Source organism: Phacochoerus africanus, chromosome 3 (genome assembly GCF_016906955.1).
Source record: "Phacochoerus africanus isolate WHEZ1 chromosome 3, ROS_Pafr_v1, whole genome shotgun sequence".
Classification (NCBI taxonomy): Eukaryota; Metazoa; Chordata; class Mammalia; order Artiodactyla; family Suidae; genus Phacochoerus; species Phacochoerus africanus.
The window spans coordinates 98,685,036-98,712,008 of NC_062546.1; the positions used below are offsets into that span (position 1 = coordinate 98,685,036).

The following is a 26,973-nucleotide window of genomic DNA, read 5'->3' on the forward strand; positions in this document are numbered from 1 at the left end:
CAGAATAGGCTACCAGATTAAGGGTCGTTATTTAGTCTGTAGTTTGGAGGATTTACTAGTTAGGCCTTGACTACGTAAAGATGAAAAATTAAACGTTTTTGCAGTCAGTGTAGTACCAGTGATGAGGTCCGTAATAACGTGGTTACTTTTGATTTGGGTTTCATCCTGTTTCAGTCAGGTTGTCAAAACCATCACCAACACTCCATAGTTGGAGATAGCAATGGTATGTGGAATGGTCTTATTTGACAACAAGACCTACCCCAGTTCCGGGCCCCCTTTCAGGAACAAGACCACCGGCCAAGGTCTGCAGGCTGTGCAGGCCCTTCTGCTGGATCGCTGTGTCCTGCTGTCTCTTCCTAGGGTTATGGCAAGCTTCATGACTTTCCTGTCTGGAAACTTCCTCCAAGCTCACCTCTGGAGGAGGAATCTTGAGCCAGAAGACATCTAGGACAAGACTCCTTGAGACACACAACCAGCCCCCCAAGGGCAGTGAAGCGCCAAGGTTAATCCGAGCTCTTGCATGAAACATCCTTGGGATTGGGGTGAAAGACAGTGTGGTAAAAGGAAACTGCAAGATGGGCTGGGACCCCACTCCTGTTTTTAACACCGTATTCCTGTGACACAGAGTATGCTTGTTGTGCTCGTAAGCCTCTTAATTTACTCTCCGAAGCTTGGATTCATTCATTCACTTAGAAGGACCATATTTCATGGTGAATGTGAGGCCTCTGGGGTTGTGGGGGTTAGAATTCCTGCCCCACCTCCCACAAAGCGAAAATGTCACATAAACTCTCTGAGAGTGAAATGTCCTCAACTTTAAAATGGAAATGGTCTGGGACTCTGGGGTTAATAGATGCAAACTATTGCATTTGGAATGGATAAGCAGTGAGATCCTGCTGTATAGCACAGGGAACTATATCTAGTCACTCGTGATGGAGCATGATGGAGGATAATGTGAGAAAAAGAATGTGTATATGTGTGACTGGGTCACTTTGCTGTATAGTAAAAATTGACAGGACACTGTAAACTAGCTATAATGGAAAAAATAAAAATAATTTTAAAATAATAAAAAATAAAATGCAAGTGGTCCTTACCTCTTGGAGTCCTGTGTACCCAGGTGTGTGTGTCTATATCTAAACCTGGGTATTTTGCGAATTACACCTACACTTACCGATAGAAGTACCGTGTAGACTTAGGGAAGTCATATTTAATTGCAGATAATTTGCTCTCACACTGTGAATGCATACCTTGAAAAAATTTTTTTCATTTTTTAAATTAAAGTATAGTTGATTTACAATGTTGGATCAATTTCTGCTCTACAGCAAGGGGATCCAGTCATACAATAGCTTGAAAATATTTTAGAATAATTATTCAATTTTTCTTTCTTTTCCAAAGGAAGATTTACTAGGATCAGCACTGGCAAACTTATTGGCCATTTAGTGATGGTAATGTTTACTCACTTGACGAGGATGTATCGGCTCCCGGCAGCTCGCCATCTGCTGAGGGAAAGTACCTGCAGGAGCGCCTCCCGTTCCATGCAGACCACTGTGCAGGACACAGAGAGGCGTTCGGCCCAACTCGGAGTCCCCTGTTCACTGATGCAGCAGTTGCTAAGGGTGACTTTGCCTCAACACAGTGGCTGTTGCATGAGCCTAGAAAGACAGGCCACTGTTGTCATATTCAAACCAGGATAACCAAAGCATTGGGTGGGACCACAGACTCAGCCAGTGCCTGGACCATCTATGTGTGGCATCCGTGGTCAGGAGTCACAATGTCTCAGAAAGCTGGGCCACATCTTTGATTCTGAACGTGAGGTTCTCAGGCACTGGCTGATAAGGAAGAACTCAGACATGAAGAAGAGCCTCTGGTGTTTAAGGAATGGCTTACTGAAGGATGCAGGTGCATCCCGAGGTCATCAGAGCTGAGGGGAGTCCTCAGGCTGGGGCTGGGTGAAAGCAAGGGGTAGGGCAGATGGCTTCCCCTTGCTACAAGATGGAGAGGATTCTGAAATGAAGCAGGGAATGTGCTTTCCACGTCAACACACAGATATTCTAACTAATTTTTCATGCCAAGAGACTCAAAGTACTTTGTAGCAACTGGATCAATTCCTGACAGCTACTGGAATTTACTTGCTTTTTTTTTTTTTTTTTCTTTTGGAAGGCTGGGGGAGTGCATGAACTCTTATGGGCTTTTAAAAGCTTGGGGGAAATTGTCTGTTATCTGGTATTAGCACAGGTAGGAAAACACTATCCAGGGTCCAGAACAAGCCACTGTGACTCACCAGCCATCCCTCCTCTTCCTCCAACGATGTAAACTCTATGGGGAGCACAGACTGGAGAGGTAAGAACATTTGCTGGAAATCACACAGGGGATGGTGACAGAACTAGAAACAGCAAGTGTGAGTGGTGCTTCCCTAGGGTGAAGGTCAGAGGCACTAAGTGATTGTACCTGTCACCTCGGTGTGTCCCGAGGGGAGGGCAGTCACGCCCCCACCTTACAGAGGTTAAGTGTTTTGTCCAGAATCCGCAGACTGGCAGTGCTGAAATTGGGGTTTGAAATCCCAGCTACTGAATTTCAAAGCCTTGTTCTCCGTACTGCTCCATGCAGCTTCTAAACAGGTTTCAGAGTCCCTGAGCCTGGAACCCAGGTCCCCAGTCACTGCATTCAGGGCCCTCTAAACTGCTGTACCTAGGACGACTAGGAGTTCATTTCTATTTTTCAGGCACAGCTTTACACAGTGATATATTTGCATACTTCAAGTCTACCATGCATAACTAGGCTCTTTTGAGCAGTAGAAGATTTGAATAGTGAAACAGAGCTCCCTGGTGGTTTAATGGTTAGGGCTTTGTGCCTTCACCACGGCGGCCAAAACCATGGTGGAGTTTAATCAATCCCTAGTTTGGAAACTGAGATCCCACATGAAGACACTGCTGCAGCCAAAAAAAGAAAAAAAGAAAAAGAAAAAAAAAAGAAATAGTTTTATTAAAATATACTCAAAATAGATATTTAAAAAATATTTAAGATGGCTAGTCCTTTTTCCTGACATTTTTAAACCCCAGGTTCAACTTCAGGAAGCTCTGACGTTAGAATGAACTCCTAATGAAATACATGCCATGTTCCTCTGCAATTTCCACTGACCACATTGAGGCCACAGTGCATTTTAAAAAAATAAAACATCTGAAGTCTGAAAATCAATGGAGTTCCCGACACTCCTTCTCTACTAGATAGCATAGAGGTTGCATGGATGTTTTAAGTGAATTCATTTATTTTTTCATTCCTTGAATAAATATGTATTGGGAACCCAATATATGCCAAGCATTGTAAAATCCAGTGAGAAGAAAAGTTAAACATGACTTATGAGTGGGTCTCTGGAGCTGGCAGAGTGGTGGAGAGGACAGACCAGGACCTCAGTGACAACAGCACCTGTGACTGGAGAAAGCTGGGTGGTCACTGGAGGCTGATTCACAAAGGTGGGTGGGAAGGCCAACTGAAGCTCTGATGTTGGGGGTTCACCCAGCCCGTTTCCTGAAAAGACGGGGGAGGTGCTGGGGAAATGCATGGGAGCTCCCCTCCAGATATCTCCACATCGGTGATGTAGGTTGAGCTGCTTACATGCATGTAAACAGGTTAAAAAAATGCACTGGAAAGATCCCATAGATGCTGAAATATTTCTGAAGTAAACTGGATAAAATACAAACAGAGCATGATGGGAATTATTTCAACCCCCAAAAGGTCTTTTTCCGCTAGGTAACTGATAATTTAAAAAAGTTATTTCCCAATAGTTTACTCATTTTCTGCCTCGTGTAATCCAAATCAGGATGTATTCTTCTTAGCAACAGAAAGAAGATGTGTTTTAAGGATGTTCTCAGGGTATTAACTCTGCTGCTGAAAGTCGAAGCACTCATATATTGGCAGAGAATGTGGAAGGCAGAAATTTTAAAAAGAAAAAAAAGTAAAAGCTCAAGGCTCTCTGTGACTATGAAAATTTAATCATTTTCCACAAAACCTTTAAAAATAGCACTTACCATCAGGGGTCCAGTCTTAATTAGAGCTGACCCGGCAGGAAGTAGCTGTGTGCAGGGAGAGAAAGCAGCCTGGATCTGAGGGCATTTCGTCCCTCTCCGATGGCAGGTCTTTGGGAAGCTGGTTCCTCACGGTGGGACCCTCCTCGCCCTGCGCGTCGCCCTATGCCCTGCACCCGCCGCGGGGACCTGGTGGCGGCGGGGGTGGGGCACGTATCTAGATAGGAGAACAGGTTTCAGCATTTTCTCCATTCGAGTGTTCTGAATGTTTTCCTTATTCTGGAGTCTGTAAGGATGTGGGCAGCTTTTTAACCACTAAGTATTTCAACAACGCATCATCCCTGATTTTACAAAAACATAAACACTAAATAACATTATTTCACGGTTTGGTGGCGCGCGGGGAGGAGGTGGTCCTGGGACACAAGAGGGTGTGGCCTTTGGCAGGACCCCCGGCGCACCAGCGGGGACCTGTTTCTAGCTTCTTGGCTTCTTGGTGTGGTGGTTGTTGGATTCAAACTCAGCATCCACGAGGTGCCGCGGGGTCCAGCCCATAGCTCGCGCCCCTCCATGTGTGTACAGGGACGCGCCTCCAGTGGGCGCCGCTCCCCTCCTGGAGTCGGGTTTCCGCGGAACCGCTCTGCACCTGGAAAGGGTTAAGCGAGCGGAGGGAGCGGGCGGGCGGACCGGGACCCGGGGCTGCGCCGGCGCGCTCAGGCCCAGAGCCTGCGCGGCCGAGAGCAGGAGAGCTGGGGCCGCCCTCCCGCCCGCGTCCCCGCCTCTGGGCGCTGCTCGGAGCCTCTGGGCGCTCGGCGCGGCCTCCACGGACGCGGTGAGTGCCAGGCCCGCTGCCACCACGGCGGGCTGGGGGCGCAGGGGCACTCCCTGGGCCGGGCCTGGTCGCGCGGGGTCCCGCGGGGCGCCCGCAGGCGGGCGGGAAGATGCCCGGGAGCCCACAGGCACTCGTACAGGTGCGCGGAAGGCGGCGCCCCGCCTCCGGGCGATCTCACAGGTGCGCGGGAAGGGACCCGCGCATGCGCGTGGGTGACCCCGGCCAGGGCTCAGCATCCCGGGCTCGGGTGGGCGCCGGGTGGAGGGCGAGGCACAGAGCTGAGAGGTAGGGGTGGGCCCTGAGGCGGGGGGAGGCGGCGGCGAGCCCCCCCCCTCCCGCCGAGAGGCGGAGGTTAAGAGGGGCGGGGGCTCAGGGGTGGGCGCTAATCGGGACGGGTAGCCGCTGGGGCGGGGGTTGGTGGCCAGGATGGATAGCGGTCGAGGGTGGCCCTGCTCGCTGTGGGGGTGAGGGGAGTAGGGTGTGCGGACCTCCGTCCCGCCCCCGAGCGCCGCGTTGCAGGGGGCCGCGGTGGGGACTCCCCTAGGGCGCTCCTGCGGGAAGCGAGTGTTATCCAGCCCCCGCACCACGCCCACGGGGACCGCATCCGTGGACACAGCCCCCGGGGCGCCGTGTCCATTGTGGTTCCCGCCGCCGATAGCGCCTCCGCTCGCCCAGCCGGGCGGGAGCCAGAGTGGGGGCGGAGCGGCCCGCAGCCCGGCGGGGAGGAGCCAGGCCTCGCGCCTCGCGCCGGGTGACTAGCGCCTGGCACCCCTTCCTCGAGGACGGCCAGGGCTGTGCCACCCTGCCTTTGGAGCTTCCATTTCGAGTGGCCGCAGGAAGAGGTGGGAGGTCCCTCCTGGGCCTGGGACCTGGGGGAGGGGAGGAACGTGCCGGAGTTTGTGCAGAGGCATCTCGCCGCTTCTCCTCCATCGCTGGCTCTAACTGCCCTGCAGCCGTTGGCCAGGACCCCCACCGCCGCCAGGATTGTTCCGGGCTGGTGGGGTGTCTGGGTAGTGCACACCGAGTGCTTTCTTTTCACTGAGCCTTTGCTCCACTGACCGATCGACCAGACAGCCCACCAGCAGTGCTTGTCGCTTGCGTTTGAACGTGCCTGACATCATGATGACGCGGGGGCGGGGGTATTTTTAAATAAAGACTGTGTAACTAGTTCATTGACAGCATGGACTTAAAGATGTAAGGAGTGGAGGTTAAATGCGTTTCCGCATCAAGCCTACCGCCCCCACCTGTACATGCTGGGGGACCCCAGCCTTGGGGGACGGGGGGCACAGGCTGGTGCCATTCCAGCGTGGCAGCTCCTGTAACATTAAATAAGAAAGGTTTCAAAAAAAATTCCCCGCTTCTTAGTTCCTACAAAACCACATTCTTTATCTTCACCCACCCTCACATCTATTCTAGGAAAGAAAAAGAACAAATCAGTGAAATAAGCTTTATTTCTACTCAACCCACTGAAAGCACTTTACAGTCAGATTTAAAATGCCTGCTCACCCTCTCAGAGGAAGGGCCAGTTCACTCTGTTCGGGGCCTGTTCTCAGACTGCCTCCTTCCAATTCTCCTTAACCAGCAGTTACTCAGCCTCTAATTAGGAACCCTTAATGGATCCATGTTGCCCTTGGGCCTTTTATCCCCAGCTAATGGTGTCCTATTATTAGAATCCTCCCCACCCTGAAATGCAAGGGAGCTCTGCATTGTCATCTAGTTGCCCAGGGTCAGTCCAGTGTCTGCACATGTATGGTAACTGGTGTTCCATCTCTCTTTTCTGGGTCTAACAAAACAGAAATTTAAAGAGAGAAGGTTTTTAACCCTTTTAATATCAATTCCATAGGCAATGCTGATAATGTAATTAGAACACAGAGTGGAAATGGTTGAAAGATTTTGCTTATAGGATCTAAGCGTCTGGACTTGGGAGGAGGTCTTTGGACTACCTGGCTTTGTGTGGTCCTTGTGCCTTCTACCTGTCTAGGCATTCCTTCCTTCACATGCAGAGGACCTGGCCTGTTGCTGGCCCCAGCCTTAGGAGAACAGAAGGATCCGGAAATGTGGTGAGGCCGTCCATCATCTCCGAACATCTTTCTTGGCAGTCCCCATTGCTTGATTCCATTTCCATCCATTCTGATACGAGTAGCCACACGGGCAGCGGGAGAGCAGATAGCTCTTTAGCTTAGAGTCCACTTCCATTCTCAGACTCATCCCTCTGCTGAAACCAGGAGGCCTTCCGTGCTGCGGATCCTCCATCTGGGCTCAAATTTCAGTTGTTTTTCTAAATACCAACAGCATAAATTGTCGGTAAGAAAACCTCAACAGTGAGTCTGGAGTTACTTAGGCAGCTGTAACACCCCTCAACGTCCTTATATCTGAGGCATCGTGACCCAGGAGGACGGCCTCTGAGCTGGCCTCCAGGGTGTCCTGAGGAGCCATTGATGTGCAGAGCACAAACCAGCCCTGTCATTTTTCACATCTTCCCTTGGTGACTCAGGGGGAATCTGGAGTTCAAGGGATTATTTCTCCACTGTGGCCTTGATTTGGGTTTTTCTCCTGGAATTATTGTAATTATGCTAAAATTATAGTGTTGGCACCAGCACATCTTTGCCAAATAGTTAACAATGAGCAATGACTTTTGGAATAAAGCAAAAAACTTCCAGGAGTTTGCCTTTTGCCAGCTTCTGCTAGAAAGGAAATTAAAATAAACAGTGCCTTGGAAATTGAAGCCATTGCATGTCTTATGCAATAGTTGATGGTAATCAATTTCTTTCACAAATATTTATCAGATGTCAACCCCAGGTCAGGGTCAGTTCTAGGTGCTAGGAGTACAATGGCGTTTAAAATAGACATAGTCCTCACCCCCACCCCACCCCTTGCAGCATAGAATCTAATAATGTGAAAGGCATGAAAAATATAACCATGGTAATTGATGTGTAAGAACACGTAGGCAAGTGCCCTGAAGGAGAAGAATAAGCCCCGTGAAAGCATCTGACAAAGGGATTTTGAGCTCAGTCTGAAGGATGAGGAGGGCAGGGGAGGTCCTAGGGAAGATGGCGCATAGAGGAACAGGACACCCTGGAGGAGGAAAGGAAGGCGGAGGTGCACCTAGACCATGTGCCATAGATTCGTAACCTAATACGATTTTTATCACTTATTAGCTGTGGTATTTTCTCTTTGTAAATTGATGGACCTTTATACTTTAGGACTTGATAGAGTGGAACGTGGCTTTATTTTACAGAACTGAGATCTATGGAATCAGGAAGGGAAATCATTAAGTGGGATGGCGTGGCTGACATGTTTTCTAAGCTGGTAACCACCATGTCACTGCTGGGATGCTGTTAGTACTGTTTTCTGTGAAGTTGGAATCGTGGGGGCCCTTAGTGTGGTCCTCAAATCTACTGCCTTTGTCCGAGCCACTGTCCTCTCTTGCCCCCACGTGGTAGCTCCTGGGGGACTTCACATGGCTTCTCCTGCCCCCTTGGTCAGGAGAAGCCATCAGAGTGGTCATTTAAGATACTTATTATGTGGGCTGGCCAGTAGCTTCCTGTTGCCATGGGCTGCAGTCCATGAACATGGGCAACAGGACACTTGTTCTAGTTGACATGGTTGTTCAATGACCATTCGAAAAACTTTGTGGTTGCCATAGACTGAATGTGTCCCCCAATTCACTTGTTGAACTGTAACTCCCCCACCCCTGAGATGGGATTAAGGTGGCGGCAGCGGGGTGGTGGTGGTGGGTGCTTTGGCAGGTGATACAGTCAGTGAGGGTGGAGCCTCCATGATGGGTTTAGTGTCCTTATAATAGAGACCTCACTGAGCTCCTAGTGAGGACACAGCAGGTAGACACTGGTGAGCCAGGAAGTGGCTCATCAGATACTATGGAGAGCAGCCTGTATCCCCCATCACCTGACTTGAGTGTTAATCCATCTGCAAACACCTTGCAACAAGGTCTAGATGGACATCTGACAAACATCTGGGCCCTGTGGCCCAGCCACGCTGACCTCTAAACTTAAGCATTACAGCCCTCCTATTCAGAAAGGGGAACAGAGGCACAGCCGGCCCTGGCCTGGCCTGTGGCAACCCCGCCCTGCCATGGGGCACGTGCTGGTTCCGTCTCACTCCTGGGAGTCACTCCCAGTGCTCTTTCTCTGCCTTCTGGACTCTTGGCTCTACCCTCTGAGTCATCCATCCTTTTTCATGAGAGACAACTAGTGTTGGCAGCCGCATGGTTTTCTCAGTCTGTTTGTTTCCTGGCTTCATTTTGTGCTCTTTCTGTCCCATTTACTCCAAGCTGGCAGTATGTCTTCCTGTACAGTTATCTTAAAAAAATCTTAGTGGGTTTTCTATGCATCTATTGGGATTCCTGCCATTAGACAACAGTCACAGCCACAAATCCATGTATATCCTTTGTCTACCTTGGACTTCCTGAAAAATGCTGTGAAAAAATGTCCTTAAAATTCCTAGAAGCTCTATTGTTTATACCAAGATCCTTGCAGGCCCTGCCTGGCACTCCACCCTCCCATACGTGGGCAGTAACAGCCTGCTCTGTGCACACTCACCTCCAGGCCAGGAGACTCCAGTGAGCAGCACATGGGGGCCCTGCCTGAGGGGACTACAGCTAGGTGGGGATGCCCCCTCTTGTAGGAAGTGCTGTGGTCCGATGTGCTTGAAATGAACCAGCCACCCAAGCCCACCCAGAGCCGCCGCCACGGACACTGCATAGACCCTGAGTCACAGTACGGTCAATGGCACAGTCTGCCTTCCTGGAGCTTTCAGTATGGGGAGACAACAGACTGCACCCTGCTACCAGTGGCTGAGTGAAGGCTGGCAGATGTGATGTGCACTGCCTGCATACTCTCAGACGCGCCGGTGGCTGAGTTTTGACGAGGGGTCAGACCGTCTCCTGAGCCCATCATCAGAGGGCTAGGGTACAGAGCTTCTGGAAGGTGACACGCCTGTGGGCGCAGGTAGGCTGGTGTTGCAGTTTGAAGGGGTGTCCCATCCTCAGGCTCTAAAAGAGCATGTTCTAATGTCTGTGGAAGATTCTGTAAAAACCTAAAGCCCTTTCAGGAGCCCCATCGCTGCTCACTAGGGACCCTCAAAGAGAAGGAGGCCGGCTGCCAAAAGCAGGATGGGGCAAGAGAGGGCCCAGGCCCCAGAGGGTACATCTGCGTGTGGCCTTGGGACCTCAGGGAGGTGCTGACGCAGTGGAGCCCCCATCTCCGTGGGGAGGATGTGCTAAGACCCTTCGGACAGGAGGTGGGGAGGGCTGGCCTGGAGACACGTCCCCGTGGCATCCCAGGCCTGAATAGATAGGCTGCAGGAAACCGCTGCTCCTGGGGTCTGCTGGTGCTGGTGCCACGTGCAGGAGTCACAGCCTTCCCCGGGGCTCACTGTGGCGTTTGCCTACGTGGGAGCACTGTTTTCCAGAGTAATCATCTTTCTGACACTGAAGTGACCTCTCACTCTGAACCCACTGCAGCCATTAACTTTAAACCCACATTTAGGGGGAAATGCAATAAAAATCAATATGTTGGCAGCCTTCATCTACCAAACCATACTGAGCCAGAGGTTCAAAGCCTCTGCAAAGAAGCTGCGTAATGACAGTTTCCTTGGATTCAACCTCAAATTAATTTTAAGTATTTGGTTTTTGCATCCATTCACTCCTGACTGTGTCAGGACCATCTGTCCTGATGTGAAATGGTCTCTCCTGACACTCATGTGGGTGAACGTACCAGTGTCAATGTCTGCCTTTGATTTCCGCATAAGGACATTTTTTCACAGCATTTTTCAGGAAGTCCAAGGTAGAGATCAACAGTGGCCAGATATCAACAGTGAGAGATGAGCTGTCCTTCTGTCTTCCTTCTCGTCCCATCCAGCCACCCTCATTGCTTTGAGGGCAGAGAGCAAGCGCTGACTTCGGATGACTTACTTCGCTGTAGTCTCTCTGCTAGGTGCCTCCTCTCTACATCCAAAGAGAAGGTGCTTCTGCATGACTGGGCCTCCAGATGGGACCCAGGCACTTTCCCAGGACCTTCTAGGCTTGAAGAGGAGGTACCTGCTCAACAGCATCCTGTCCTGGGAACTGTGCTGACACCCTGGTGATGCCGGGGTGGGGGAGGGGAAGCAGGGCTCCGCTGTTCCATCTTAACCAAAGCAAAGCAGGACAGGCATCGCAGAGCCAGTTTCTCTCTTGTTTGCCATCTACTCTAACAATGGTAAATCAACAATTGAGATTAATACAAGAGAAATCTGCTTGGCTTCAGTCTGCCAGGAATGGGCCTGATCTGTTATGAAATCAAGAGCTTAGAGCTTTACAGATGACAAAATGTGAGTTTTTATTTAACTTTCCCATATTTGAGTGTGGCTGGAATTTTGAACATATGAATAAGTTACTCAGCTCTTCCACACCAGGAGCACAGTCATGCAAGGGTCTCCTTAACTGGTGAGTACCTTCTCCCACTCACGTTTCAGATTGTGCTCTTTGCATTAGTCCCAGAGGCAGACCAGACTGACTGCTTGACAAATATGGTAGCAATTTAAACATGTGGAATAACATTTTAAGTTGTAAATTAATATTCGAACACCATAAACAATGTAATAAATATTCCTGTATCCAAGTAAGACTTGACACACGTTATCATCTGGCCATTTGTGCTTTAATGCTTTAGGAAACCACATGATGCAGAGCTGGCAGCCCCTCTCTCCTCCTTTCCCACCTAGAGGACCCACCATACCAGAATTCACACCTATCCTTTCCGCACTCCCTCAATACATATCATATTTTTTCATGTTTAAATGTACATAAATTGTATTCTATGGTATCTTTCTGCAGTCAGCAAACCTTTAAAAATTCAAAAGTATGTTTTTGAAATGTATTCGTGTTGATATGGAGACCTATGGTTCATCTATTTTTACCTGTGTGGTCATTTTGGGAATGATAGAAAATTGGTCCAGAGGTAGTTTCATCAATTCTTTTTGTATGAAAGGACACAAAGCACCCTCCAAAACACAAGGCAGATCACATTACCTCCCTGCCACCTTTGTTCTCTTCTTTAAATCCATCAGAGGAGTGCCATTGTCATTAAGATGACAGAACTCTGTAGAGGAGCCCTGTCCTGCTGACAACAGGGCTCCCTGTCCACCCAGCCTCTCTGAGGTTCTAGAACTGGTCAAGCCTGTTTCCATATAAAAAAGGTTATTCCCTCTTTCTCTCTCAGAGGCGAGTAGAACCAAGTCCGTCCAGTTATCTCAGATTCCTGTTTATGTTTCCTTCACAGCACTTGCCTACTGTGCTTTGGAATTGCACTAGAATTCATATAATAATGGCTTATATTTGCCTTTTTCACTAGACCGTGAGCCGTGTGGGGGCCAGGACCAAATCTGCTTGATTCTTGCTTTTGTCTGGGACCGAGGGCATTTCCTGGGACGCTGTAGATGCTCAGTGTTTATCTGCTCAGTAAATGAACAAATGACTGAATATTGTTAATTATTATCAACATTGACATGTCAGTGGGACTTGAACATATTGAAGAATTGGGAAAAGTGTGGGGTTTGTGTGGTCCAGGTGGCCTCTCATTTCTGGCCGTGTCATTGGTCAGACCCACACCTCTGATTTCAGGGGGTGTGCAAAATTGACTGATGTGAAAATAGTTAAATTTACCCAAATTGGGTAAAGCTCAGAACTGGGTCTCAGAGCTAGAAATCTCCAGGCAGGACTGCATTTCATGTGCCTCTTTCCAGAGGCTCAGGGACTCTAGGGGTCCCAGCGCTCATACTCTGTGCTTGGCTCAGTCAGCAAGACATGAACCTTGAGCCACAAGCAAAGGCAGGTGCTTCTATTGCGGAATATTCTGTTTGCTCCCTGAAGGCATGTCCAGAACCCAGCTTGTAATTTGCACTCACCTAACTTGGAGTCTCTTTTGAGCCAATGCAGATTTATCCTTTTCCACTTTCCTTCCAGTTCTTCAGGGGCTGATTGCAGTGAGCACAGGACTGTGTCATAATGGGGACGGAGGGGGGCACTATCTGCTGCTGGTGCCTTTGATGGTGGCTGAAGGCACAGGCCTCCCTGAGCGTGGCAGCAATGCCCCTGAGATCCACCCTGCTTAAAAGTGTGCTGACTTCAGGGCTGTTGTTGATTCAGGAATCAACAAAGGGCTGTCTTAGGAATCACCAAGCTCTCACACTGTGTGTACCTCTTGAATTAAAACAGAGACCCACGATCTGATGAAGGAAGCAGAACATGGACTCTGTTAAGACTTTCATGACCCAGCAGCCCAGCTGGATTAATGTAAATTTAATCTCTCTACACTGGCTTCATCTTCCCCCAAATAGCTGGTAACCAGCAATGGCCAAGGGCACAGAGACATTCGTAACTGCCACCACCCTCTGTCATAGCCCAGTACCCTGTGAGGCTGGCCGCAGAGTGGGGCTCTGCTACTCAAAGCATGAGGCTAGGGCCAGAATCCGAGGCTCCTACCCAAACTTCTGAAGCTCCTGATTGGTGGAAGCAAGCCCTGGGAATCATGTGGTCATGCCCTTAGTGACCAGGTGCAAATCCCAGGTGTTTTCCCTGTGGCCTGTGTAAGATGCCCCAGAGATGCGGAGGGGAGGATGCCCGGTGGCTTTGTCTGCTGCTAACCCTGGTCTTTTGAGACCAGAATCTTAGTGTCTCTGGGCCTTCAGCATTTTCTCATCTCGAATCAAGATCATAGCCATTCCTTACCCATCCTCAACATGTGAATCCTGAGGACGGGAAGGAAGGTTGCCATGAAGGCGCCAGGAGCTGGTCTGGGGACAGCCTGCAGGGACCATCCCTCTGTCCTGCCGGGCCTTTCTCTGAGCTGGGGACCATGTTTTCCAGGTCAGAATCTCATAGTACGTGGTTATGAGGAGCTGGGGCCTATGCAGGGCTATGCTTTTTACAAATATCCATTTCTTCCCCACAGCGACCCGGTGAGGCAGGTCCTTGTTTATACTCAGAAGTATTTCAGTTTCCAGGGACAGGAATCCATGTTGGCTGACGCCAGACACAGAACTTACTAGCTCACGTACCTCAAGGCCCTTGCAGGGGGTGACCCCGTCCAGAGAGCCCTCCTCTCTTTCCACCCCCTATATCCTCTCCGTGTGGGCAAAGCCCTTCTCCTCCATCAACCTGAAGGCCGGGTTGCTTCAGCAGGAGGACATGGCCTGAGCCAGGCTGGCTCTCCTAGACCAAGCTCAAGATCTGCAGCGCTGGGCTCGGCTGGACTGGAGCCTCCTTCTCACTTAAAACCACAGCCCTTTATGATCATGAGGCCAGTGTATATTTGTTTTAGAACATACATAAACTGGACATAGATGATAACAATATCTATCTCATCCAGCATCCACGGACAACTGCTGATCCTTTTTAAAGAACTTTTTTGTGAGCTATTTATCATTTTTCATATTTCATTGATAATACCCTTGTTACAACATTCTTTGTATAGTTTAAGAACTTGCTGTTGTATGACTTTTTAATCTGGTTGTTTTTAGAGTTGTTTTTTACCAGTTTCCATGGTTACCATCCATCCGTCCATCAAGCCCTTCCTGGTGGCCCTTGAAGAACCCATCCCTGCCAGGGTTAGAACAATGAATTCCACATTCTCATGGAAAAGGATGACACACAGACATAGGAGGTACTAAAATAAGTCGTACCATATAAACACAGATGGCACAGTTGCAGGAGCGGTGAAAGTGAGGAAGGCAGCGCCAGTGACAGAAGGTCCCTGGGGCCTGAGCCTGAGACAGAGCAAGGATTCTGGCTCAGAGGAGGACAGGTGGTTCTGGGGATTGCAGGGAGAAGCCTAGGGTGAAAATGCACACGGATACCCCCACACGGGGTCTACCCACAGGGATATGGCTGTGGGGCTGGGTTCCTAGACAGGAGCGGAGGATTGACAGGCGTTCCAGGCAGAGGGGCCAGGAGATGAGGGCAGAGAAGACTCTGGAGTGGATGGCTCGGTGCCTCATTTCCCAGCGGAAGGAGGTTGCACTTTGAGACTAGATCTTACATAAAAGCTTTTCTTTTGGAAATTCTCAATAATTTTACTTCTTACAGCGATGCCTTGCCAGAAAAGTCACCCGCTGTTATTTCCCTAAATCATGCCCACGCGGGCAGAGCTGGTATGAGCTCCTCCCCACCCCCACCCCAGGTCTGCTTTACTTTCGAAGGTGAGAGCGTCACTGGGATCCTCTCACAGGGTGTGCTGGGCAGCCAAGCAGACCCCGGAGTGTTTTGCAGGCACCCATCCCCCCAGTGCACAGACGCAGCGTAGGGGTTGGTGACGGTGGAGGGCTTCAGAGCATCCACCAGGGCCTCATGATGTTTCTTGTTCTGCCACCCACGAAGTGTGGGGCTGATAAATTGTGTGACGTTGGTGAAATCACCTCACATCTCATTGCCTGGGAGCTAAAAATGACGACCCCACAGAAGGGTTGCTTGCGTGGGTCTCCTGTGTCCTATGATGTCACACACGTGACAGCAGTGCCTGTAAAATACACAAAATAGATGCAGGCTATTTTGCTATTACTGGTGCACTCAGGTTACATTACAGCCCCTTGAGTCTTGAGTCTTAAATGTCCTTCATTAAAAGTAAATTAAAAATCAAATTCGGGCAGAATTGACTCTGATTAACATCCTAGACCTATGGAAGGACATCACTTCCCCACTTAATTATTTATCACATCAGGTTGCTTACCAGACCCCCTGGTCACACCTCAGCCTCACTGAGCACATGGCCTAAATATGGCTTTGGGTTCCTCTCACCCATACTGCTGTCTCTTTGCCTGAAGAGTCCAGAGCCTTGCAGACAAGACCCAGAGCCTGCGCCTTCCACACCTTCCAAGACCACAGAGCACCTGCCGTTTAGCAGCTGGACAGCAGAGTTCTTGGGATGCTTTTCGGAATGAATACATTTTGTGGGCTATGCTTCCTCGTGGCAGATCCCAGACACGCAGCTTTGATGGTCTTCCTAGGACCATGCTTCCTACAGAGAAGAGTGCCGAGCTGGGTTCTGGCTGGAGTGAAGGTCACTGGCTGTCCTCCCACCCCCTGTCCCAGCAGCCCTGTGCACCCAGAACTGCCAGGTCATTTCATTTGGGCCCAAAAAGGAGTGAAACTTGGAAAACAATATCTGTTGTGAACAGCTGAAGCAAATCAACACATTTCATGATCAAACAGAAATCCCGAGGTTTTCTGCAAGTTTCTAAGACTTGATGATATTTCTTCTGTTTGTTGTTTCCTTGGTGAGTTAACCCCAGGATTTACTGACTATTTACTGTGGGAACAGGGTCCTGCCCTGGGGGGGGGGGTGGCAGCAGGCGACAGGCACTTTCCTGTCACAGGCTGGACACGGGGATGACACTCAGCTGGCATGTCACAGAGGACACGGAGGAGGAATTGGCTACAATACATATATGTGGCAGAAGTTTAGATAAACTTCCTAAGTCTGTTCATTAATATTTTTAAAAAATATTATTTAAAATTTTAATTTGATTTTATTTAAAAGGGAGATTCTCTTTAGCAACCTGTATTATTATAACAAAGCATATTTAATTTTAAATAAATCTCATGTCCATGTTAGGTACATAAATAATGTCCTCATTAGGAAACAGTCTTTTTAAAAAAACTCATATTGACAGTGAAGAAATTTGTAGAAAGAAACTTAAAAAAAAAAATCTGTTTAGGGAGTTCCTTTGGTGGCAGAGTGGGATAAGGATCCAGTGTTATCTCTGTGGCAGCTCAGGTCGATGCTGAGGCCAGGGTTCGATCCCCAGCTTGGCATAGTGGGTTAAGGATCCAGTGTTGCTGTAGCTGGGGCATAGGTTGAAGCTTTGGCTTGACTCCCATTCTTGGCTTGTGAACTCCTTATGCCATGGGTGGAGCGCCCCCCAAAAAATTCCTTTTAGGTATTTGCAGTGTCAGGAAGAAATTTATATCCTTCGGGGGGAACGCTACTTAAGATTTATCTATTTTTTTAGGGTTGTGCCTGCAGCATGTGGAAGTTCTCGGGCTAGTGGTCAAATCGGAGCTGCAGCTGCTGGCCTACACCACAGATACAGACAGCAACACAGGATCTGAGCCACATCTGTGACCTATGCCTCTGTTGGGTGGAGAGTCTGGTTATTTTCTGGTTACCTGTGTGGGTGCCACCAGAGCATATAGTCTTCTAGGAGCTTCTTGGGGGAATTCTGATTCTGGAACCACCTGCAGCCTTGGGGGAAAGTCCCTCTGAAAATCCTGGACTTCCAGCCCAAAGAAATCTGACACTAACGTATTAGACTTGCTGACACCTCAGAAAACTGATGTACACAAAATGGGCTGATGCATGCATTTTAAAGCTGAATCACAGTAATGGGACAATCTAGGCAAAAAAAGATAGTTCTTAATGTTGAGTTTCTTTAGCATCATTTGATAAAGGAAATGGCCCATCTGCTTAATTTCCTCATTACTCCTGTGGATCTGACCATCTATCCTGCAGGGTGGGTGGGGGCCAGGACCTGTCGTGCTCCAGGACCTTCCTTCAGAAAGTGGCCCCACTGGGTGGCTCCCAGTGTCTGGGATCCAGCAGTACCACCTGCAGCATCACAGTGACGGACAGTCTCCTGACACACCTGACAATGTCTAGGTGTCTTTCGTCTCCTTGGCTGACTGTGTGGTGAACAGGGACTCCTGAGCTGGTCATGGGGTGTGGAGCTGTCTGCCTGGATGAGCGGCTGTCACGCTTCTATTGGATGGGATTGAGTGACTGTGCCAAGGTCTCACCACCCCCACCTGCAGTTCTGCCAACCTGTTCTGTGGTCTGTGCCTGGGATGCCCAGGGAGCTGGCAAGGACGTGCCTGCTTAGACCTCTGACTACTTAGGTTGTATTTGGAGAGCTTGCTTATTGTACCTAAGACAGAATATATATTTACCCTGATTTCTTCAGGCTTTACACTGATTCTCTGGAGCTTTTTAAAACATAAGAATTCCAAACTTAGGCTTTTCAGATGTGTCCCTGCCTTTCCTGTGAGTCTGTGATGACATTCTCAGGCTGGGCTTTTGCACATTCTGATGAGAGTCAAGCCAAAGAATGAGCTAGGAAGTTCTAAAACCCTTCTGGCCAAAGAAAAAGAAAAAAATACTAGTTTTCTGAAGTCCAAGGTCTTCCTCTCGTTCTAAGAGAGTATGAAAAGAACGACGCAAATAAGAGAGCCAGTTCCTGAATTTATTTCAGATATTGAGGTTCATGTGTGTACTTGGGTAAGATATGTAAGTATGTCTTTCTTAATTGTTATCTAACTTTCCCTCGAATGACTCCGCTAAGAAAGCACCTCTGGCGTTTTGGGAACATGCCAGAAACTTTGCTTATAAAATCCTTGCAGGTTTCCAGTCTGTCATCACATTCCGGTTGCTGTGGGCCAGGGTTCATGTCCATCCATACCGAGCCTCCCAGGCAGCATCACCAGTCCCGGCACAGCTGAGTAAACATGCAGCACCTCTGCACCCTGCACACCCTGGTCAGAGTGTCAGCCCGTCCCCACATTCTGCACACCGCCTAACCACGTGTCCTGGATAGTGCCTTGCACGTGGTGAATATGCCCCAAAGGTTATGTTAAAGATTATTGGAAAACAGGGAAGGGGGAGGGGGGAGGGACAGAGACAGAGGCAGAGAGGAAAGGAGAGGGAGATTGAAGGTCTTGAATTTTCAATTCTAAGACACTTTTCTTAGAATAATGGGAAAGCTTTTTTAGTAACATGGTAGCAAGAAGAGCAGGGCAAGCATGTATATATTTATACACACACAGGCATACACACTCAACCTGGAGCATTTATAGAGATCAGGTGACAGTACTAAGTGTGATTAGTAGAAACTCGGAAGTTGAGGGTAGGTGATTAAGTACCACTTTATCTCATGTGAGAGGCGAACACATCCCACAGTTTGATGACAAGCCTGAGCTGTGTTGGGTATGTTTTCTTGTCCCCAGTCTCTCTGGGAGCCAGAGTTCAGTTCGCCTCTGCCCTATGGTCCCTTCTAGCCTGGGGAGTCTCAATGAAGGTTTTGCCAATTTAGGAAAGATATTTTACTATATTTTAAAATAATTCATCTGCAGGTGCTCACGTCTGCCAAGTACTTCCGTGGATTTTTTTTTTTTTTGCTTTGGCTTTGGCTTTTCTTTTGCTGCATGTGTTGCATTTGGAGACTTGGCTTCTCCAAGGTTTCTCAGAGACATGATTCCAAGAATGAGCAGTTCAAACAGACTTCAGCATTGGAGCCTCTGAGGCCACCACCAGAAAAGAGGCCTCAGTACCTGTCTCCAAATATTTGCTGTGATTCTAGCTGAGATAACTGTAAGATTTCAGGAAAACTGTCACACAGTAAAACTCAGAAGGTTTCCTAGGCCAGTCATGCTTTCTCACTAAAAGTTCTTAGTTTTACATATATATCTCATTAGGTTGAAAACAGGAAATGGTTGATATTTGACTCCATTGACCCACAAACCCAGCCATTTCCTACGTTTTAACCCAATGTATTTCAGGCCCATGGCTGAACTGCTTCTTCTTTATAGGCATCAAAAATCAGGAGAGGAACTGTTTTTATTTTTTTCTTTTGTTATTATTTTTAAATGTTTACTATAGTTGATTTACAATGTTCTGTCCATTTCAGCTTTACAGCAAAATGACCCAGTTATATGTATATACATATGTATGTATATATATGTATATATATATGTTCTTTTTTTATTGTCTTTGATCATGTTCCATCACAAGTGATTGGATATAGGACAGGAACTGTTTTTAATATCTAAATAAACTCGTGTATCTTATTTACCAGGCTTTCCACAAAAAGTCAAATCCTCCCTCCCACCGAATCTGAATCCTGACACCTGGAGGTTGTGGAGGGAACTGGGATAGATCCACTGGCACAGAATAGCCCTGCTGAGAAATGCAAATTCAAACACCCTCTCTTTTTCTCCTGTAAACAGGAATACGAAGAGTGTGGTGACATGACATGGAAACACCTGACAGTCCAGCAGAGGAAGTTGCCAAGGAAGCCTCCTGATGGAGAAACGAGAGAGGCCCCTCCAGTGCGCACAGCGGTTGTGTTTTCCTAACACCCATCAGCGAGTGAACTATGCCCTCCCCCTCCCCCCGGGAGAACACCGCCGGAGGCAGGAACTTCAAGGGGGGGCGCCGGTGCCCAGACATACACACAGGTTCTCTGGATGACCATTCATAAACCTTCATCGCAAATGGGAGTCACACACAAGAAGAAAGCTCCCTGGGGCGGCTCTCTGTACAACAGGAGTGAAAATCAGGGTTGACCGCAGCCTGTCTCTGATTCGTTGGTCGTCGGTGGAGGCAGAGATGTGAGGCAATGTGGCGTGATAATCACTGAGTCCTTGGGAAGAAAGGGCCTGGCAGCTCAGTTCTGCAGGGCAGAACCTACAGACAGAGCAGCGGCCGTGGCTGCAGGGCCGTCCTGCCTATCGACTCGAGCATCTCCAGGCGACGTGGAGACTGAGGCACAAAGACCCTGGCAGACAGCTTGTTGCAGGGCAGTAACCTTGCCGGGTTCACAAGTTCAGCCGAGAGAGCGCTGCAGTCGACACGCCCCTTTCTCTCGGGAGAGGAGAGCCGGAGGGCGCGAGAGGAGCGGCGTGTGAGCAAAACCTGGTGTGGAGGCAAGTGAAATCTGATCGCTTGCCGGGAAAGCGTGTGAAGCCGGGAACCCCAGAGGAGCGATCGACCTTGAGCTGCCAGGTCGAAGTTATGCGGGGCTGCTGAGTGTGGGGGCCGCAGCTGGAGAAACGCTCTCATGGAGAACCCGGTGGCCCCCCGCGTCCTCGGCGCCGAGCCCGGGCGCGCCTTTGCGCACGGTGTGTGCGGCCAGGCCGCGGGTCGAGGCAGCGCTGCCGAGGCTCCGGGAGAGGGCAGCCTGCAGCTGCCGGATGCGGCCGCGGGGGAGGGCGCTGCGTCCCCGGCGCAGACACCCTGCAGCCTCAGCGCGTCCCTGTGCTTCAGCTCCGGAGACGACTCCCCGCCGCAGTCTCGCGCCTCCGCAGCGGACAGCGCCGGGGCCTCCCCGCCCTCTCGACGCAGCGGCCAGCGGGTGGTGGAGAGGCAGTGGGAGGTCGGCAGCGCGGGCGCCGCGTCCCCGGAAGAGCACGCATCCCCTGAGGATCCCGTGTCCCCCGAGGAGGAGCGCACGTCCCCGGAGGAGCCCGTGTCCCTGGAGGAGCCTGTGTCCCTGGAAGAGGCTGTGTCCCTGGAGGAGCCCGTGTCCCCGGAAGAGTCTGCGTCCCCGGAAGAGCCCGGGGACCCTGCGCCCGTCCCCCCCGGCGTCGGGCCGGAGCACGGGGAGCCTGACCTTCTCATCGAAGTGTCCGGCCGTCGGCTGCGGGCTCACAAGGCGGTGCTGGCGGCGCGCAGCGACTACTTCCGCGCGCGAGCGTCGCGGGACGTGCTGCGGGTGCAAGGCGTGAGCTGGGCGGCGCTGCGGCTGCTGCTGGCCTACGCGTACACCGGGCGCATGGCGGGAGTGAGGCCCGACAACGTGGCCGAGGTAGTGGCTGGCGCGCGCCGCTTGCAGCTGCCCTGTGCGGCACAGCGCGCCACCGACGCCGTGGCGCCTCAGCTGAGCCTGGCCAACTGCTACGAGGTGTTGACAGCGGCCAAGCGGCAGCGGCTGGCCGAGCTGCGCGAAGCCGCCTACCGCTTCATGAGCGACCACTACCTGGAAGTGCTGCGCGAGCCCGCCGTCTTCGGGCGCCTGTCAGGCGCCGAGCGCGACCTGCTGCTGCGCCGCCGCCTGCGCGCAGGTCGGGCCCGCCTGTTGGCCGCGGCGCTCGGGCCGGCAGGGGAGCGCGCGGGCAGTCGCCCGCAGAGCCCGTCGGGGGACGCGGAGGGGCGCGGCGATGCCGCGGTCTACTGCTTCCAGGAGGTGGCAGGCGAGTGGCGCGAGCTGACACGGCTGCCCGAGGGCGCGCCGGCGCGGGGCTGTGGTCTGTGCGTGCTCTACAACTACCTCTTCGTGGCCGGCGGCGTGGGGCCCGCTGGGCCCGACGGCCGCGCGCGGCCTTCGGACCAGGTCTTCTGCTACAACCCGGCCACCGACTGCTGGAGCACCGTGCGGCCGCTGCGTCAGGCGCGCTCGCAGCTACAGCTGCTGGCCCTGGACGGCCACCTGTACGCTGTGGGTGGCGAGTGCCTCCTCAGCGTGGAGCGCTACGACCCGCGCGCCGACCGCTGGGCCACTGTGGCCCCGCTGCCCCGGGGCGCCTTTGCCGTGGCGCACGAGGCTACCACTTGCAATGGCGAGATATACGTGTCGGGAGGCTCGCTTTTCTACCGCCTGCTCAAGTACGACCCTCGGCGCGACGAGTGGCAGGAGTGCCCGTGCAGCAGCAGCCGCGAGCGCTCAGCGGACATGGTGGCCCTGGACGGCTCCATCTACCGTTTCGACCTGTGTGGGGGCCGAGGCGACGCTCCGGCAGCCGGGCCGGCCGGAGGGGTCAGTGTGCTCCGCTACCACTGCCTGGCTAAGCAGTGGAGCCGCTGTGCATCACATCTGCGGCCCCCGGGCGCACCGTCAAGCCTGCAGCCCTTCCGCTGCGCCGCGCTGGATGGCACCATTTACTGCGTGAGCCGTGCGGGCACCTGGCGCTTTGTGCCACCCCGAGACTGCGAGCCTGGCGCCGGCGACGCGGGCCAGGAAGGCAGCTTTGAGCTCCAGTCGCTCCGAGCCCCTCCGGACGCCCGGGGCCTGCTCTTCCCGTTCGTGCTCAACCTGCTGGAAAAGCCGGACAGAGGCGAGGAGGGCGCCGCGTAGGGTGGGCCGGGGTCACGGAGGCCCCAACCAGGAAACTGGAAGGGGTGAAGGGAGTGGAAGTGGAGAGGAGAGAGTCGTGGGTGGGCTCTGCCCATGGGGGTCATTTAGCCGCTCAGCAGGTGGGAGCTTATCGCGGGGCCTTGAAGACTTCTTGCAACGCTGTGTAAAGGTCTCTTTCCTATTCTGCATTCTTTTTGCTTTGCTTGCTTAATCGGCCGATGGCGTAAGATGTAGGATGTGTGCAAATAGACAGACTTACAACTAAGATACAAAATACCTGTGAAGGAAAGAAATAGAATCAGATTATGCTTCAGGGTACAGTGGGTGGGGCCCGGAGTGTACCCAGGTGAGTCATGGTCACCCCAGGAGTGGCCAGGAGGCCAGATGAGTTCCGTGGGGGTATTGGGTACTGTTGCTTATTGCACCATGAGAGGGCCCCTCGGGGACCTTGAGGTCACCTCCCAGAGTTGAGATCCTAAACTAGGCCAATGGGAACTGTGTCAGTGGAACCACAGAAAGAAGGTCACACTTTTTTTGGCTTGAGGTTTAAAATTATAATGATAAGTAAAGCTCTTAAACCCTTTCTAATTTAGTTTTAAAAGTTCCAGTCGTATGTGCTGAAGCTTTGGTTGGCTCAACTTCAAAAGTAATAAGCATTAAAGGTAAACTCTTTGATTACCAATAAGCTCTCCTGTCCCGTAAGCATTGGAAGTTCTTCCTCCATCACTTAGACCCCCACCCCCGGCCTCAGAGGCCCACACACCTCAACTTTGGTTTTATCTCATGCTTAACCGAGGTGAGTTTAAGTTTCCAAATTCAAGGATGTTAATAATTATGTTCAATGATATAGTATGATTTACCATTGTTTAAAGTCTTTGGTGACTAAATGTTTGCCAAAGAGCATGTCATCAGGAGAAAAGCTGACCATGAATGTGGTGCTTGTCTGTTTTAAAAGGGGCATTTGGTAGCTACCAGATATGGTCAGACACTTTCATATTTTATAGTGGACTCTAAGACAGTAGTGCCCCCCCAAAAAAGGAGGTTAAAATCCCTTCTTTCTAAAAGTTCTAAAGAAAAATCTGCAGGTACAGTTTGAACCCACTACCTGTGATGCTATAAATGTGAATTCTGTAACTCCGATGAGGAATATTCATTTTTACAAGCATCTTTCTAAGAAAATGTGGCAGAATGACAATGAGCTTATTGACGTAAGGTGAAATAACATACTTATAAGGTAGTATAGTAAGTAAACTACATTTTTCTACTGTGAATTCCAAAATACCTTAATAGAATTAACCTGAAATTCACTACTTTGACAGGGCACAAGGATTAAAAACAGATCAGTTGGTCTTTCCTCATTTGTTCTAAGATTTTACTTTCCAATTATGTATAGACTGGGTTGATGAAGAGTTTAAGGAGAAAGTATACACATAAATAGAGGCAAAATGATCTGAATTCTGAGTCAAATCCTATTTTTTATTACAATAGGAGAAGTAAACATTGAGAGTTACTGGCACAGAAGTAGATGAAGTCATGTGTACCTTGCTATGATTTACTCCTGATTCTAGTGATGGGAGTTGACCTCTTTTGTCATTTGGTGGGTATATGGAACTGGGTTATGCTTTTGAAAGAGGCTGTGGTGATGAAGTGATCAGTTAAGCATGTTTAGGAAGGACAGCTTGATTCTGCATGTACCAGAGGGTCAGGAGTGGCTGGTGACTTGTGTGCCTGCTTATGGCTGCTGCTGACCTAAGAGCATGGTTCATCATCTTCTGCACGAAAAGCAGGCTTCCTATTGCCTGACTTCTTTGGCCTTTTTGTAGGAGTGGACTGGAGGACCAATAGGGAAAAAAAAAAAAATTAAGATCCAAAAGAAACAGTGTTCTTTTAAAGACAAGTGTTTCACATGATAATGTTTTTCTCTAGGCTTTCATTATTTATACTAAAACTTTGATATGAAATGGAACCAATTTAATATTTTCATTCTTTCCATAGCAAACTCATGAGCTAGTATCACTGTGATTTTGAGAAATCATTTCTATGATGTTCACTGTTTAAAAACATAAAGGCTGAAATGGGCTTCCAAAGTAAACGGACCCAGAGGAGAATGGGGGGCGGTGCGTGTTAGAGCCAGTGCAGACAGCCACGTGATAAATATTATTTCATCCTTTAACTGGATGGAGGAATGTCTGTATGAGACATAGCATCACTTCCTGTGGGAGCTGGCCTCAAAGTGCAGGAACTTGTCAGGATGAAATACCCAAGAGAGCTCAGGATGGGTGAAGGCTGCAGAACCTTACAGACCACATTTCTAATAGGAACATCACAAGAACAGATACCAGAGGAGCTGGCATGCTATGGGGACCAGTTTATTTTGCTTTTCTGGGGCCAGTACCTGGGGTGTGAGGCCAGAAGGGTGTGCACCGATTAAACAAATAGAAAAGCCACCCCATCCAAGGTCATTAGTTTGGAGGACGGCTGGCAGGAGGGGGAAGCACAACCGAGAGTTGCCTCTGGTCTGTGTTCCAAGGAAGGATCTTGTCACATCACCTGTGTCACTCTAAATCTCTATCCAACTCTGTTTAGAGAAACTGTGCAAAAATAGCCCTGCTCTTCGATCAATTAAGAGTCAATGAAGGTAATGCCTTTACCACATCCATCCATAATTCTCATGAAATTATGAAATCCATGCACACTGACATTCTCAATATTTGAAATCGCAGTGGCATTTTAAGGGGAAACCTTGTAATTCACAAAAGCTCAATCTTTTGGTTAGTTCAGAGGCAATGACTTTTGTATCGTTGGGTTAAGACGTCTTCATTTTTTCTGTTTTTCACTCTTGGTCTTGGGAATAGCCCAGGCGCCAGGGTGACTCCTGGCGCTTTATGGAGCTGGCTTTGGAACTCCAAATAGAGTTTCTCATTATTTCTCAATCTGTGGTGGCATCTTTTCCTTTTCCTTGAAGAGAATAAATGCTGTGGAAATTCTTTTGCTCCTTACTGAAAACTGCCTGTATCAGTTTTGCTACAAATATTTAAGATGAATTACCTGCTCCATTTCTGTTAATTTCTGTTGTCACTTTAGTAATTCTAGTAGCTTCTGTTTAATCTATTGGTCTCTTGGGTAACTTCCTGTGAAAGATTTTGAAACAGTATTTTTGGTTCGTTGCCTTTTCCTGAAGTTAAGATGGTTTCAGGACATAATCTATTGTAACACCTTCCTGGGGCGAAATGTAAACAAAAGTGCTATTTTGTGTTCTGTCTTATTTTCCATGCTTTCCCAGCTTACAAAATGTTTTATTTTGGTGTTAAAAGAAATCAGTGTTCCTATTTCCCTTTCCCTCTGCCATAGTATTGTTTACGGGAAGGTAGTAGGAGCTACCGGTGGGAGTGTGTCACATTCCCGTGGCACCTGGATCTGTGTCAGCAGCCACCCTTTCCGAACCCCGGTCCAGGTAGATGCCTGAACTACGCGGCTTCAGCTCAGCGTGTAGCTGGCAACTGCGGCTGCTTTTTATCTCCTTGGGGAGTGGGTTTGAAAAGAGTTGAAACAAAAAGGCCAGGTGTGTTCTCACAGGAGAGGAAAGCTCCTCCAGGGCTTTGGAAAGGTTTAAGCGCCGCAGGTCTACCGCGGATTAAGACGCGTGCCTGTGGGAGAGGGTGCCGGCTGGCTGCTCAGTGTCCCAGTCCTGGGCACGGATCCCTTACAACCCTGTATATGTGTGTTTGTGCCGAAATGAAATAAATCACAGGGCGATGCCAGCGCTCCTGAAATCTCTGGGCCCTTCTTGTGTCTTTTCTGGAGCGCAGAGCCCTGCCTCGGCGTCCTCTCCTGGGGAAGGGCTCCCTGGTGCTGGAGGACTCCTGCTCCGCCCTCCAGGCCTGGGGCTGGATCCCCCATCCCTGAAAGAGCAGGGGGGCGGGGTCCTTCCACCTTCCGGTTCTAAAGAAGTGGGTCTAGGCCTGCGCATCAGGTGCCTTTGGACATCTCTGCCCCCCCTCCCCTCCCTTGGCCCCTTGGCCCCTCTGGCTGCACCGCTTCCTGGAGAGGCCTTTCTTTAAGCTGTGGCGTTGCCACAGGAGGGGCCAGGACCCAGGCTCAGAGGAAGAAGTTTGTTAACGTTTACAGAGTGGGGAGGGGTCCAGGCGTACCTGGCTTTGGTCAGGGATGCAGAGTGAGGGGAAGGGCCTTCACTGGATTCCCCTGGGAGGGCAGGCAGAGTGGACAGCTGGGAACTGGCCGCTGTGAGTGGTCCCGAGGGCTTCTGAGAGCTTCATTCCTCTGCCT

The 26,973-nt window shown here is 50.2% G+C and overlaps 1 protein-coding gene across 1 annotated transcript; it reads left to right on the forward strand.

Annotated features, from left to right (window-relative positions):
- The first annotated feature begins 4,696 nt into the window (after positions 1–4,696).
- Positions 4,697–26,459, forward strand: KBTBD11 (kelch repeat and BTB domain containing 11). The gene is made up of 2 exons (XM_047772238.1): positions 4,697–4,848; positions 19,841–26,459. The coding sequence occupies exon 2, from the start codon at positions 20,674–20,676 to the stop codon at positions 22,684–22,686; it is 2,013 nt and encodes a 670-aa protein (XP_047628194.1). The 5' UTR covers positions 4,697–4,848; positions 19,841–20,673; the 3' UTR covers positions 22,687–26,459.
- Positions 26,460–26,973: the final 514 nt, after the last annotated feature.